This window comes from Pipistrellus kuhlii, unplaced genomic scaffold, assembly GCF_014108245.1.
Source record: "Pipistrellus kuhlii isolate mPipKuh1 unplaced genomic scaffold, mPipKuh1.p scaffold_m20_p_2, whole genome shotgun sequence".
In the NCBI taxonomy this organism is placed as follows: domain Eukaryota; kingdom Metazoa; phylum Chordata; class Mammalia; order Chiroptera; family Vespertilionidae; genus Pipistrellus; species Pipistrellus kuhlii.
In genome coordinates, this window is record NW_023425515.1 from 50,484,430 (window position 1) to 50,498,693 (window position 14,264).

Consider the following 14,264-nt stretch of genomic DNA (forward strand, 5'->3'; position numbering starts at 1 on the left):
GGAAGTTCAAGCATCAAATTTTGCATCTGATAACACTCTTTTTTCCATTCTTATTGATGTTGGTTTTCTCCCCTTTCTGTTCTTATTTTATTACCATTACGATATGTTTTTTTTTCTAATGGTATGCTGCTTCAAATTCTTTTAGGAAAGAGGCCAGGTATAGATACATTTCAAATACAGATTAAAAAACAAACAAACAAAAAAGCAGTTACTTTTTAGGATATAAAGGAAAATATCTTTCTTTGTTCTTACAGCACACCTTAATAAAAAGTGGTACTTCAGAATTACCTTAAGATAACATATACCTAGATGTGACAAGAGCAGCCCTGTGCTCATTAAGAAGTCCTCAATTCCTTGATTTTTCAAGCACAGACCTCTTCCCTGAACATAATTTTGGTTATCTTCATTAGTTTCCAAAAGAGCCCTTTGCTGAGACCAGAAGCTGTGTGTGTGGAGCCCGGTGACCCTTGGTGAACCATTGACCTCTGACTGCCTTACCAGTAGTTTCCTCCTTCATAACAGGGCAACTACCACTTCCTCTACCGCACAACTCTCACTCTGGTCAGGTAAGCAGACTGGCTCTTAGGAGTGAACGTGCAGAATACATGCAAGATATTACCATCGTACACATTAGAGGCCTATGTGATACTTCCCCAAGAGTTTAAGGACTGCTTTTCACCCTGGTAAAAACTTCTTTTCAAAATCATGTTTTTTTTGTAACAACACGATAGAGGCAGGGAAGTTATATGCACACACAGAGATGCAGGCACCAAATAACGAAAGAAAGCATTTCTATACATAAAACATTATTTATATCTGCTTTCATTTTTTTTTTTACATTAAGATGTAAACATCCCCTTATCCAAAATAGCTGGTGAAAAAAATAAAACAAATCAAGCCTTTAAAGATAGCTGGTGAATTTTCAAGAGTCCTTGCTGGAGAATCTAAATATCAAACATAACAATAATTCAATGATAAGGAGAACCAACTGAACCAAACTGAGCTATAAAATATCAATATGTAGCAAAATCACAATTAATTGGAATGTTCCAACTTCTAAATGACTATTTAGAACTATTCTTGTTTTAACCATTAGTTTAGAAAAACCTTCCAAAATTGAACCACTTCACTTTCCTGACTCAGTCAGTACAAAATGCCAAACACAAATCAATTTTATTTTGATAATTTAGGATCATGGCGTATCTCTCAAAAGATACATTAATTTCTGTGCAGTTTTGTTAGAGACAGGAAGTTATATTGGAGTTTCTTGTTTTAAATAAAACCCTGATATCATTAGCTTATTATCTTCCTTTTGTCTCATTCTTCTATAAAGAGAGTGTAGCAAAAAGGTTCTAGGTAAGCAGTTGTAGACACATCTGGGCAAACAAGGCCAATGCTTTTAACCCACTGGACTATTTCTTCTACTCAGTAAATATGCCCAATAACATGAATTACATGGAATGGGGCCACTGTTTTTCTGAATATCAAATTTCAGTACTTTATGAATTCCTTGTTTGGAATATTTTCTTTAAAAAAAAAAAAAAAGAAAGAAAAAAAAAAGAACTCATGAAGATGACCTTCAAAACCAGGGAAGTTGTATATTTTGCTAATGGAATCAAACTGTGCTTACTTTCATAATGTTATCAAGGAGCAAATAAGTTCTCTTGCTATAAAATATCAATATGATATTTTATAATCACAATTTAACTCCTCAGAGCCATAAAGGAATGAGCTGCGGGGAGAACAGTTCAGTGTTTCCCTAGCGCAGGATCCTACCCTGCACACACGAGATGGTTCAGGTGGCACACAACACTGAACTAAACAATACTGCATCACAGTGAGAATGTCATTCCCTTTACACTTTTCTTTATCCTGAGAATCCCACACAGAGAGCCTCTGGTGGTGCTGGGTAACCTCTCTCTCACCGCAACAAAGAAATAGCAGGCCTCTCGGATTCAGTGGCTTGGCGGGCATTCCAGCTGAATTCAGATAACATTTTTCATTTTTACTTTGTTTTGTAGTCACCTTTTATTTATGGGAAACGGATCCTGGTTTCCCATTTGGAGTAGCTATTCGTTTCCTTTTAAATTATTTTAAAATTAAAAACAAAATTTTAAGTAAATAATAGTATGTAATACTCAATTGATTTATGTTTGGAAAACAATGGCTATAGTCTAACAAATCATATTTTCAAAAAGATACTACCAATGTAATCCAAAAAGAAAATCTGTCACTGTACTTTCAGTACTTACGATGTTCTAGAGATGAGTTTGCCGTGCCAGAGTTAAAACTCAAGCAAAAATATAAAAGAAAAAAGAACCAATTCCAGACCATTCTGGACTCCATAAACTCATGGTACCATAAATGTGCAAATAATCTTAAATTTAGCAAGTCATTTGTTTGAAACAAACTTTTCAATTTACTGTGGATCTTTTTATTTGGCCTATAATAATGCCTCACCAAGGCAGGCCCCGATGGGAGATTCCTGCTTGGTCCCCCGAAGATCTATATATGTTTGGTTGAACTTCAGCAGGGATTCAGGCCTGCTGGCCAGGGTGCCACTGGCGCTGATGGCTCTTCCACGGGAACAGCTCTGCAGAGAGGTCTCTTCCACCCCTGGCTGTAATCACAGGGCCAACTTCCTTCTGAGAGGAGTTTGCCTCGAGGGTACCGTATGCTCACAGGCATGCCACGTTGGCTTAAAAGAAAAGGAGAGTTGGAGAAAGAAAGCAGAGCTTCTCGTTGGTGGTGAACAGCTTCCTCATCACAGTGGCAGTTAAGATATGCTCCCTCCTGTGTCCCCAGGAAGCCCAGGCAATGAAGGATGGTCAGACGTCATAATCCGGAGCCTTACCCTGGGCTTGCCTTAGCCAGATCTGTAGTGTCACAAACGCTCCCACAGTCACATGAAAGAAAAGCTGCCAGAGATTGCGAAGTTCATAGAGATACATGTTGCATAGACAGATTAAGCCAAAAGTCAAAAAAGATTTGACATTCCGCCAGCCAGTGTAGTAGACAAGTAAATAGCACTGTTTAAAATAGAAAATAAAAAATGATTAGGATTATAGGAAGAAAAAAAAAACCCAGATGCTTTTACTATAAAACTGTAACAGGACACAGAGTAAAATATGAGTGCAATTTCATCTACAGATAAAATAATGTAACATCAAGGCATTCAGCTATGAAAGGGAAATACAGTTTTTCTTTTTATGTTTTTCATTTTTTCAAAAGAAAAATGGAGGAATAATTGAATGACTGCCTTGCAAACAGGCTGGACAAATTTCCCAAAGTGACAGGCAACTAAGGAGCATTCTCAGGATTTTAGGGGGATCCATCTTTTGTATTCATCCCAGAAAAGTACAAAAAGCTCAAATAAACCATTTAGCAAAATGGACTCTTATATAACCTAACTATGAAGATTACTGAAATCAACAATATTTACTTAAAAAGAAAACTGCCCCGCCACCCCTTCAGTGCAAGGAATTAAGCTAGGAGGATATGAGTGAACATTTGAGGGAGAAGTCACTCAAGGGATGTTTACGGAAGGCCTACTATAAATCAGGCATCGTTCTTTAGCTTTAAAGTAAACACACAAACCCCTTGCTCATGCAGAGTTTACATTCTAAAGGAGAGAAAAAGATTATAAACATTATATACATAACAGTTATGTCTTGAAAAAGATTAAATTTTAAAATGTGACAGCCCTGGCCAGTTTTCTCAGCAGTTAGAGCACTGGCCGAAGGACCAAAGGGTCTCGGATTTGATTCCCTGACGAGGGCATGCACCTCAGTTGCAGGCTCAATCCCCTGCCCTGGTCAGAACGCATGCAGTTGGCAACCAATCGATGTGTTTCTTTCACATAGATATTTATCTTGCCCCTCTCTCTCCCCTCCTCTGTCTCCCCCCCCCCCCACCACCCCCACTTTCCCTCCACTCTCTCTAAAAAATATCCTTTGGTGAGGATGAAAAAAAAAGGGGCGGGGGAGGGACAGAAGGCAGTGCCATTTTATTTTTTTTATTTTTTAAATATATTTTATTGATTTTTTACAGAGAGGAAGGGAGAGAGATAGAGAGCCAGAAACGTTGATGAGAGAGAAACATCGACTAGCTGCCTCCTGCACATCCCCTACCGGAGATGTGCCTGCAACCAACGTACATGCCCTTGACCGGAATCGAACCCGGGACCTTTCAGTTTGCAGACCGACGCTCTACCACTGAGTCAAACCAGTTTCAGCTGACTGCCATTTTAAAGAAGTCCCCTACTCTACCCCAAATCCTGGCATTCACCTCCTCCTGCTTTATTTTTCCCCCCCATGTTATTAATATACTTTAAAAATATTATTACTTTGCTTGCCATCTATATTCTTCCAATAGAATCTAAGCTTCATGAAAAGAGATTTTTGACTGTTAAGTCACTCATTTATCTCCAATGCACAGAACAACACAAAAGTGCTCATTGAATTTTATTGAATGAACTGATTTCTAGACGATATCTAAAATTCACAATCTGGTAAATATAGGAATTATATGTGATCACAAAGTCTTAAGAAAGAAGCAGAGATCTCTTTATAAAATTACATCCACCCTTCAGTATAGGAAGGATATTAGGGTATTTGTGACAATGCAGAAAGAATGTGAAAATGTTCTATTCAATGTGTTTAATTTTTATAAATATAGGACTCTGCTTACTTAAAAAGAAGACTGCCACCCAAGAAAAATGCATTGGAAGCATTTACATTGCATAGAAATCATTAGAGGAAAACTTTTTCTTTTAAAATAATTTTAAATTACAGAAATGTTGCAAAAATAGTAGAGTTCCTGTATCCTTTCATCTTGCTCCCCTAATATTATCCTCTCACATAACCATAATATAATCAACAAACCAGGATATGAACATTGATACAATACAATTAACTAATCTATAGGCTTTATTCAAATTGTGCCAGTTGTTCCACTAAGGCCCTTTTTCTGGTCCAGGATTCCATATTGCATGTAGCTGCCATGTTTCCTCAAATCTGTAATGGCTTAAGTCTCTGCTTTTCATGACCTTGACACTCTTGAATAGTACTGATAATTTGTTTTGCAGAATGTCCCTTAATTTTGGTTTGTCTGATATTTCCTTAAGATTGAAGTGAGCCCTAGCTGGTTTGGCTCATTGATGTTTCTCTATCTTTCCTCCTCCTTTACACTCTCTCTAAAGATTAAAGGAGTCCAGCTGGCATGGCTCAGAGGTTGAGTGTCAACCTATGAACCAAGAGGTCACAGTTCCAATTGTCGATCAGGGCACATGCCCAGGTTGTGGGATCCATCCCCAGTAGGGGGTGTGCAGGCAGCAGCTGATCAATGATTCTTTCTCATCATTGATGTTTCCTTCTCCCTTGCAGGCAGCAGCTGATCAATGATTCTCTCTTATCATTGATGTCTCCCTCTCCCTCTCCCCTACCTCTCTGAAATCAATAAACATTTTTAAAAAATCAAGGTAAAAATGTCCTCAGGTGAGGATGAACAAGCAAACAAAAAACAATTGAGTGATATGCAATTTTGGCAAAAATAACATTATGGTGGTATGCAATGTATTATTATTGGCAATGTTAACTCTGATCTTTTGGTAAGTGGTGTCTGACAGGTTTTTCCACTGTGAAGTTACTATTTTCTCTTTGTAATTAGTGTCTTATGGGAGGGGAAATAAAGACATTCTCAGGTGAAAGAAGACTAAGAGAATTTGTTGCCTACGGATATACTCTAAAAGAATGGCTAACAGAAGTTCTCTAAACAGAAAGGAAATAATAAAGGAAGAACATTGAGAAAGGAAAAAAGAAAACTACAGTAAGCAAAAACAGGTAAATACAGTAGATTCTCCTCTTGAGTTTTCTAAATTATGTTTGATGTTTGAAGTGAAAATTATAACACTGTCTGGAGTGGTTCTAAATATATGTAGAAAAAATATTTAAGCAAATATATTATAAATAGAGGAGGGCAAAGTTAGATCATAAAAGGAAGCTCAATTTCTTTTTCACTTGTACAGATAAAATGACAGTACCAGAAAATTGTGATAACTGTGTGTAATACAATACCTGAACAACCATTTTAAAAGCTATACAAAGAGGTACACTCAAGAACATGATAGGTAAATCAAGATGGAGTTCTAAAAAAAATATTCACATATCCCACAGGAAGATGGGAAAAATAAAATATGAAAATTAAAAACAGGGGAAAAAATAAGATGGCAGATTTAATCCCTAACATATCAGTTAAAAGGATGAAAAGAAAAGCTAGACTGGGGGAAGATATTCGCCCAGTTGCATATCTGACAACTGACTAATGTCTAGAATACGTAAAGAATTCTCAAACTTGACATAACAAACAATCCAGATTTAAAAAATAGGCAATAACAGGAATAGAGATTTCACCCAAGAGAATATACAGATGACAAAATAAGCATATGAAGTGATATTCAACATCATTAGCCATTAGATTAAGTGCAAATTAGAACCATAATGAGATATAATGACATACCTATCAGAATGGCTTAAAAAAATATGGAAGACACCAAATGCTGGAGAGGATGTGGAGAAACTGGATCACTCACACATGCGCGTGGGAATATAAAATGGTTGCCACCTTGAAAAACAGTTTGCCACTTACTAGAACTAGGCATGCAATTACCATATGGCCTAGCAACTGTACTCCTAGAAACTATCTCCGAGAAATGAAGACTTAGTGCACACAAAAGCCTGCATGTGAATGTTTAAAGCAGCTTTATTTATAAAATCCCAAAATTGGAAAGAACTCAGATGTCCTTCAATGGATGAATGAGTAACTATGACACATACATACCATGGAAATCTATTTAGTAATAAATAGGAGCAAGCCATTAATATATACAATAACCTAGACAGATCTCCAGAGAACTATGCTGAGTAAAAAGAAGCCAGTCACAAAAGGTTACATACTGTACGGTTCCATTTACATAACATACTTAAAATGAGAACGTTAGAATGGAGAACACATTAGAGGCTGCCAGGGATGAAGGGGCAGAGGGAAGTGGATGTAGCTATGAAAGGGCAACACGAGGAGTCCCTGTGATAGGAATGTACATTATCTTGACTGCATCAACATCAACATTCCAGCTGGGATACTGTGTTATGGTTTAGCAAGATGGAACCAGTGAAGAAAACCAGGTAAAGGTTATATAGAATCTCTCTTACAACTCCAAGTGAATCCATAACAATCTCAATATGTTCCATAGCAGAAACAACTTTATAGATGCATATATGTCTGCAACTTACTTTATAAAGTTAAAAATGGATTCTAGATGCACACACATAGAGAGAGAGATAAAGAGAGAGATGAAGTGTTGCAAAATGTTAAAAACTGATGACTCTAGGTAGGTTTACTAGTCTTTCAATAAACACTAGTGTTGAAAGTTTGCTAGTTTTCAAAATAAAACGAGGGAAAAGGAATCCCTTCTAGTGTCTCCTTTGGTTTCCTATTTGAAATGCTACATAGCAAAAGTACTCCTACCTGGTTGAGCTCTATATAAGTACCTACAGCCTGGAGTAAAAGCCAACAAACCATTTGGTGTGGCCTCTGAGGGCTGATCAAAAGGAGATTAAAAATATCCTGATGCCTAGAAATACAGCATGTCATATGGTAACACATAATCCCTTATGTTTTACTGTGGAAAGCATTATTATCGCTCTACCCAGCATATTTGGAAAGCATGCAATTTCATGCTTGTCGATAGGAAGAAATGTTTTTGTTTGCCCTTTTTTAATTGTTTAAAGTATTACAAATAGTACGCATGTCTCTTTTTCCCCCCATTGACCTCCCCCCACATGTCGCTCTGCTGCACATGCCCTCACTAACACCCCCCCCCCACTCCGTCCCCCAGTATCTTGCATCCATTGGCTATGCTTATATGCATGCATACAAGTCCTTTGGTTGATCTCTTACCTGCCTCCCAACCCTCCCCTGCCTTCCCTCTGTAGTTTGACAATCTGTTCAATGCTTCTTTGTTTTTAAAGCATGACTTTGTTTGCTTCTCTCAAAGGAAAGAACACCTGAGTGACACAGCTCCTCCATGAGGCAACTCTTAGAACTGCTTCCAGCCGTTCTGGGATATGTACTAGATGTGCCCACCTGCAGGCCATGGCACTGGGACTGGAGTCACACAGCCTGGGCTGAGTCACAGACTGGCTATGATGAGGATAACAAGATTAGTGTGGGACTCTGAGAATTTAATGGTGCAAGGAATGTAGAGGGCTTAGCATGAAGTACAGCTCAATACATTTTGCTATTATTATTAGCATTTAAAATTGTTATTGGTGCAAAATAGTCAAAAGCATGTTTTAAAAAATAATTACTCATGAAATTATTTTAAAGTTAATATTCACCTCACATTACTTAGAATCACATGAGGTAATGTATGTAAAAGTTATAACATTATAATTTTATAGCATTATAAAATTATACAAATGTAGGAATTTTGCTGAGAGAGAGCAGGTAGAATGAACATAATATTTAAAATTAGAAAATTCAGAGTCAAGAACTGACTCCACTTAATGGCTCTGCAATCTCTGGATAATACCGAAACTGCCCCAGATTTCTCATCTTCAAAAATGAGAAAATATCCCCTCTGCAGCAAGATTGCAGAGATTACAGCTTAGAAAATCTACATAAGAATACATCGTAATAAAGCACTATTACATTAAAAAATACAATTTTTCACATTTCCTGTATGAAGTGTCATTCATTATAATTAAATGTCATATTTAATAGAAAAACAATTTCTGAAGATAATATAAATGATTAAGAAAAATTAGGGGATTACAAAAATAGGGTCACTGAAACTAAAAATTATAATACATCCTACCTAATAAAAACGTAATATGCAAATTAACCATCACCCAGCCACACCAACCAGCCAATGAGAGGGAGTATGCAAATTAACCCCTACCAAGATGGCTATGGCCACAGAGAGCAGGAGGCAGGCTTGGGTTTCCCAAGCAACAAAAAAAGCCAAGCTTTCTGCCTGCCCTTGCTGACCTAAGCCTCTACTCAAGGCAACAAAGTTTCAATTATAGAATGTAAACAAATCCAAACAGAAATGGCTGCTGGCCACGGAGTGAGCACGAGGCTTGGCTCTGTTCCAGGCTACAAAGTTTCAATTGTAGAAGGTAAATAAATTCCAGATACCAGGGCCTCCACTTGGGTTGCCAGGAGGCGTGGCTGGCCTACAAACCATCACAGGCCCCTCACTCAGGCTGCCCCATGCCCAAAGAATCTCCTACCCTGACCCAGGACACCCTTCAGGGCAAACCAGCTGACCCCCACCCATGCACCAGGCCTCTCTCCTATCTAATAAAAGAGTAATATGCAGATTGACCATCACTCCAACATACAATAGCTGCCCCCAGGGGGTCAAGATGGCTGCTCCCATGTGGACACAAGATGGCCACCACAAGATGGCCAGCAGGGGAGGGCAGTTGGGAGGCACCAGGCCTGCAAGGAAGGGCAGTTGGAGGCAATCAACCTTGCAGGGGAGGGCAGTTAGGGGTGACCAGAACGGCAGAGGAGGGAAGTTGGGGGCAAACAGGTTGGCAGGGGAGCAGTTAGACATCAATCAGGCTGGCAGGCAGAAGCGGTTAGGGGCAATCAGGAAGGCAGGCAGGCGAGCAGTTGGGAGCCAGCAGTCTCCTGGATTGTGAGAGGGATGTCCGACTGCCGGTTTACCCACCTTCCCACCGGGATCGGGCCTAAAAGGGTAGTCGGACATCCCTCAAGGGGTCCCAGATTGGAGAGGGTGAAGGCTGGGCTGAGGGAACCCCCAACCCCGGCCCCATGCACAAATTTTGTGCACCAGGCCTCTAGTCTTTACATAAAAATCAAATGTATATATACCAGTATTCAAATTTTCCCCTAGAAACTTTTACTGAGTTTTAGGTAGCCTTATATTTGCAGTCCTGAGTCCTCCTAATGTTTTTTCTGTGCAAACCAGAGAAATGTATTACTTATAAAAGTTTGATCAAGCCGAAGCCGGTTTGGCTCAGTGGTAGAGCATCGGTCTGCAGACTGAAAGGTCCCAGGTTCAATTCCGGTCAAGGGCATGTACATTGGTTGCGGGCACATCCCCAGTGGGGGGTGTGCAGGAGGCAGCTGGTCGATGTTTCTCTCTCATCGACGTTTCTGGCTCTCTATCTCTCTCCCTTCCTCTCTGTAAAAAATCAATAAAATATATTAAAAAAAAAAAAAGTTTGATCAAAAGGCCATGCATGCGCTAACATGTTTTAGCACATACATTTTTAATGGTTTTTAAATTGATTATTTTTAGAGAGAGATAGGAAGGGAGAGGCACAGAGAAATAAAAACATCCATGAGAGAGAAACATCTATTGGCTGCCTCCTGCACATCGCCTATTGGGGATTGAGTCTACAACCCAGGCATGTGCCTACTGGGAATTGAATCAGTGACCTCCTGGTGCATGGGTCGGTGCTTAACCACTGTGCCACACCAGCTGCACAACAAAGACATTCTTGAGTTTGGATCACTGGCATGGTTATCCCATCCCTCCCTACAAACCTGTGCCTCCTCTCTTCTTGGAAATACAAGCACCCAACTCCTTATCATCCAGGAACAAAACCTCCCCCCACCTTGTCTCATATCTATTCTGTCAAGTCCTAGCAGGCTTCCCTCTCCGTGTCCTTCCCCCACACATCCCTAACTGCCATTACCGCTTACTACCTCCTGCCTGAAGCAATGGAATCACCTCCCAACTAATTTCCTTGCTTCCAATCTCTCCGCTCTGACAATCCATCCTATTCTCTGCTAAATTAAATATTCTAAATTCTGCTTTTGCTGCTCCCTATTTAAATATTTTCTCAAAAGAACAAAATCCTCAGCCTAGAGTATAAGCAGAGTCTGGAAGCTTAACAATCAATCAGTCACACTAAACCTAGACATAATCTTTACCGCCACAAGCAAATGACATGGACCTCTGAAGCCCAGCCCATGAGAGTTAACATTAAGTTCACTGGTATCTATGCCCACTCAAAATTAACAAGTAGGTCACAGAACTAATAGAGACTCAAATTAAAAGGAAGGCAAAACAAACACTTTGGACATTATTTTTATTTACTTAAAAGTGTATAAGCAATTATTAGAATTGATTCTGGAAACAAATAATAATGAGAAAGTATTTCTCAAAAATAGGAGAGAACTTACTTACCTGGTAAAGGCAGGCTGCTGTTCCAAGAAAAAATGCAATGATGTAATTAAAATCCTCACCATCACTCTGCAAAAACAAATAAAAAATTATTTTTTTCTGGTGGAAACCCATTTTCAAAAACCAATCTACCAGGATAGCATACGAAAACACTGATGCACAAATGGCCAAAATTTTCACTAAGTGGTCTATAAAAACTCTCAAGAGTCCTAAAAGGGAAACATAAAATCTATCATAAGATCCAAGGAGTATGAGGTGAGGAAAACCACCAGTGTTCCTCCAGGCTCCTGTCAATGTCATTTTACCTAAGAGAAGATGAAAACCAACGGGAAAAGGTTTCCGCATAAAGGCTCTCTTCTCTCTACTGAAGAAACCATATGAAAGTGTACAACACCCCGGTGGCCTATAAAGTTAGTCTTCCTCACTAGGGTCATTACTTAACTTAAATAATACTGACACATTTTACTATCTAGTAAGCACATCACTAAATTGTCCAATACAGTAATTTGACAAGATTTAAAAAAAAAAAGAAGACATGAAAAGCTATTGCCCACTAGAGTGTGCTAAACCCCAATGAGAAAAATCAGTCATGCATACTGCACTAGAAAAACAGCCACCCAGAGGAAAGCCAGATACATCATGCATAGAATATTTCTTTTAAAAGAAAACTTACAGAAACATATAACAGCCCAGTGTTTTTCTATTGCTTTTTTATTTCTCTTAAATATCTATATTTACTACTTCTTTCAATGTTGTTTTTTTAAAATATATTTTATTTATTTTTCTACAGAGAGGAAGAGAGAGGGATAGAGAGTTAGAAACGTCAATGAGAGAATCATCAATCAGCTGCCTCTTGCACACCCCCTACTAGGGATATGCCCGCAACTAAGGTACATGCCCTTGACCGGATTGAACCTGGGACCTTTCAGTCTGCAGGCCGAAGCTCTATCCACTGAGCCAAACTGGTTCCGGCTCAATGTTTTTATGAAGTAGAAAACAAAGCCTAGACAGGAGCATACATTTGCCCTTATTTTAGAAAAAAAAAAAAAAATTTAATACAATGGAAATTTCCACAAGACATGAGTGTCCCCCATGACCATTTCCTCACGAAATAATATGAAGAGAAAATTCCTTTTCCACTTGCTATTGAACAACAGAACTTACTCTAAGACAGAGGGAGAGGGGCTTATCCTAGTACGAAGATCTTGAGATAGGAACCATTGATCTGTCTGGGATGCTTAGGGACAGTTCTAGCCCAAAGGAAGGGAAAGTCAACATGAACCTTTCCACTTTAATAATTCTAAGACTTTAAACACAGGGTGGGGAGAAAGTAGGTTTATAGTTGTATGTGAAACAGTTTATTCTTGTATTATTATTTATTAATTATTGTATTACTTTCCATATTAACAACTGTAAATCTACTTTTGTCCCACCCTGTAAGTTCTGCTTATTTTCTTAATCCTTTACTTTTTAAATGATCTTTTTTCTGATTATAAAATTTTATGTTCATTGTAGAGAATATGGATTGTTACAAAGAAAAATTCATATAGTCCATAGTATCACAACTCTGGGAGAATTACTGCTATTTTATGTATTTTCTTTCAAGATTTTCTGCACAAAAATATATGTACATTTTGAAAAACTGGAATCATACTTTTATATACTATTTTTTACTACTTCACATTATAATGGTTATATAATTTTTCATTTTAGAGATATACCATGACTTAATTATTGTCCTTGAGTTGGTTATTAATTTTCCCCAAATTTATATCACTTTATAACTCTCTTAATTGCCTTTGGAACACTTAAAAGCATGTTTCTGGAGTCAGTCAGATGTGGGTTTAAATCTTTATTTAGTAGCTGTATGATCTTGGGCTATTTAACTTCAATTTCCTTTTTTGAAAAATAAAAGTTGTAGAGATTAAATGAAATAAAATTTGCAAATACAAAGAATAACTGGCACACAGAAAGCACTAAAAATATTTCACCAACCTCATTTCTCCCTGGATCATTCATTGATAATTAGCTTACCTTTCAGTATTCTTTAAGTCTCTAGTGTACTGGCCTTACCCTCTCAATGAGACCCTAACCTTTCTTCAAGGCAGAAAAAAAAATCTTACTTCTTGCAGGAAACTGCACATAGTAGGAATTCAACAAATGCATGCTACATTGAGTTGAGCTTTGACAAATATTGCTACTTGGTTCAATAAATATTCATTAAGCACTCATGAGCCAGTACTGTGTTACTAGACCTAGGAGTGAAAACAATTAAGTCCATACCAACTCAAGAAACTCACTCTCTAACAAGAAAGCAGATACATAAACCAACAATTCCCATCCTAAATGATAAATGAGGATATAGATATGTGTACAGGGTACTAAGGAAGCCTACTATGAGGGTAGAAAAGAGATCTTGGGAGACTAAGAGAATAGAGGTAAGGGAGTAGGGACAAGAAATATGGTTTACTTCTTCAAAAAATTAGAAGGGAACATACATCAAGATGTTTTGTTTCTTTGTCTTTTAAAGATTGTTCTCTCAGCATGTTTACAGGCTAAGAGAAAAGAGCCAGTTGAGAGAATAATAGCCAAAAACTGGGGGAAGGTGAGGCAGAGGTGCAGAGAGGGGATAGAAGTGGAGGATGGGACAAAGGAATGACAGCTGGGGTAATGTGGGGCAGAAAAGGAGGGGGCAAAGGTAAGGAATTCAAATAAAAACTTTAAAAAGTCACATTCACCTTTGGGGGATTACAAAAACACTGCTTTGAAAACTAATAAAGGGGAATGACATTTTAAGGTGAAAATAAAGTATAGTAGCCACAAAGGGTATTAGGATATACTATTAAAATGTCTGTAATAATTAGAAAATATTCACTTTTTACTCGAAGTGAAAAGATACAAAATTATAAAATAGATATGATTCATATACTTGTATATGTGTGTTAAGTATATGTTTGTGTGTATATATGTATATATATATACTATACAGAGAAAATTTGGGGATGGTTTTATTTTCTTCTTTATACATTTCCCCCCAATT

At 38.0% G+C, this 14,264-nt stretch overlaps 1 protein-coding gene across 3 annotated transcripts in view; it reads right to left on the bottom strand.

Annotated features, from left to right (window-relative positions):
- Nucleotides 1-2,399: 2,399 nt before the first annotated feature.
- SEC22A (SEC22 homolog A, vesicle trafficking protein) overlaps nt 2,400-14,264 on the bottom strand; it is a 49,915-nt gene continuing 38,050 nt past the window's right edge. For all 3 annotated transcript variants that reach the window (XM_036444602.2, XM_036444603.2, XM_036444601.2), the window contains exons 6-7: nt 11,228-11,293; nt 2,400-3,029 (exon numbers count right to left, since the gene is read on the bottom strand). In XM_036444602.2, the coding sequence (XP_036300495.1) occupies nt 2,829-3,029; nt 11,228-11,293 (267 nt within the window). In that variant the 3' untranslated portion in view covers nt 2,400-2,828. The remainder of the gene's footprint in view (nt 3,030-11,227; nt 11,294-14,264) is intronic.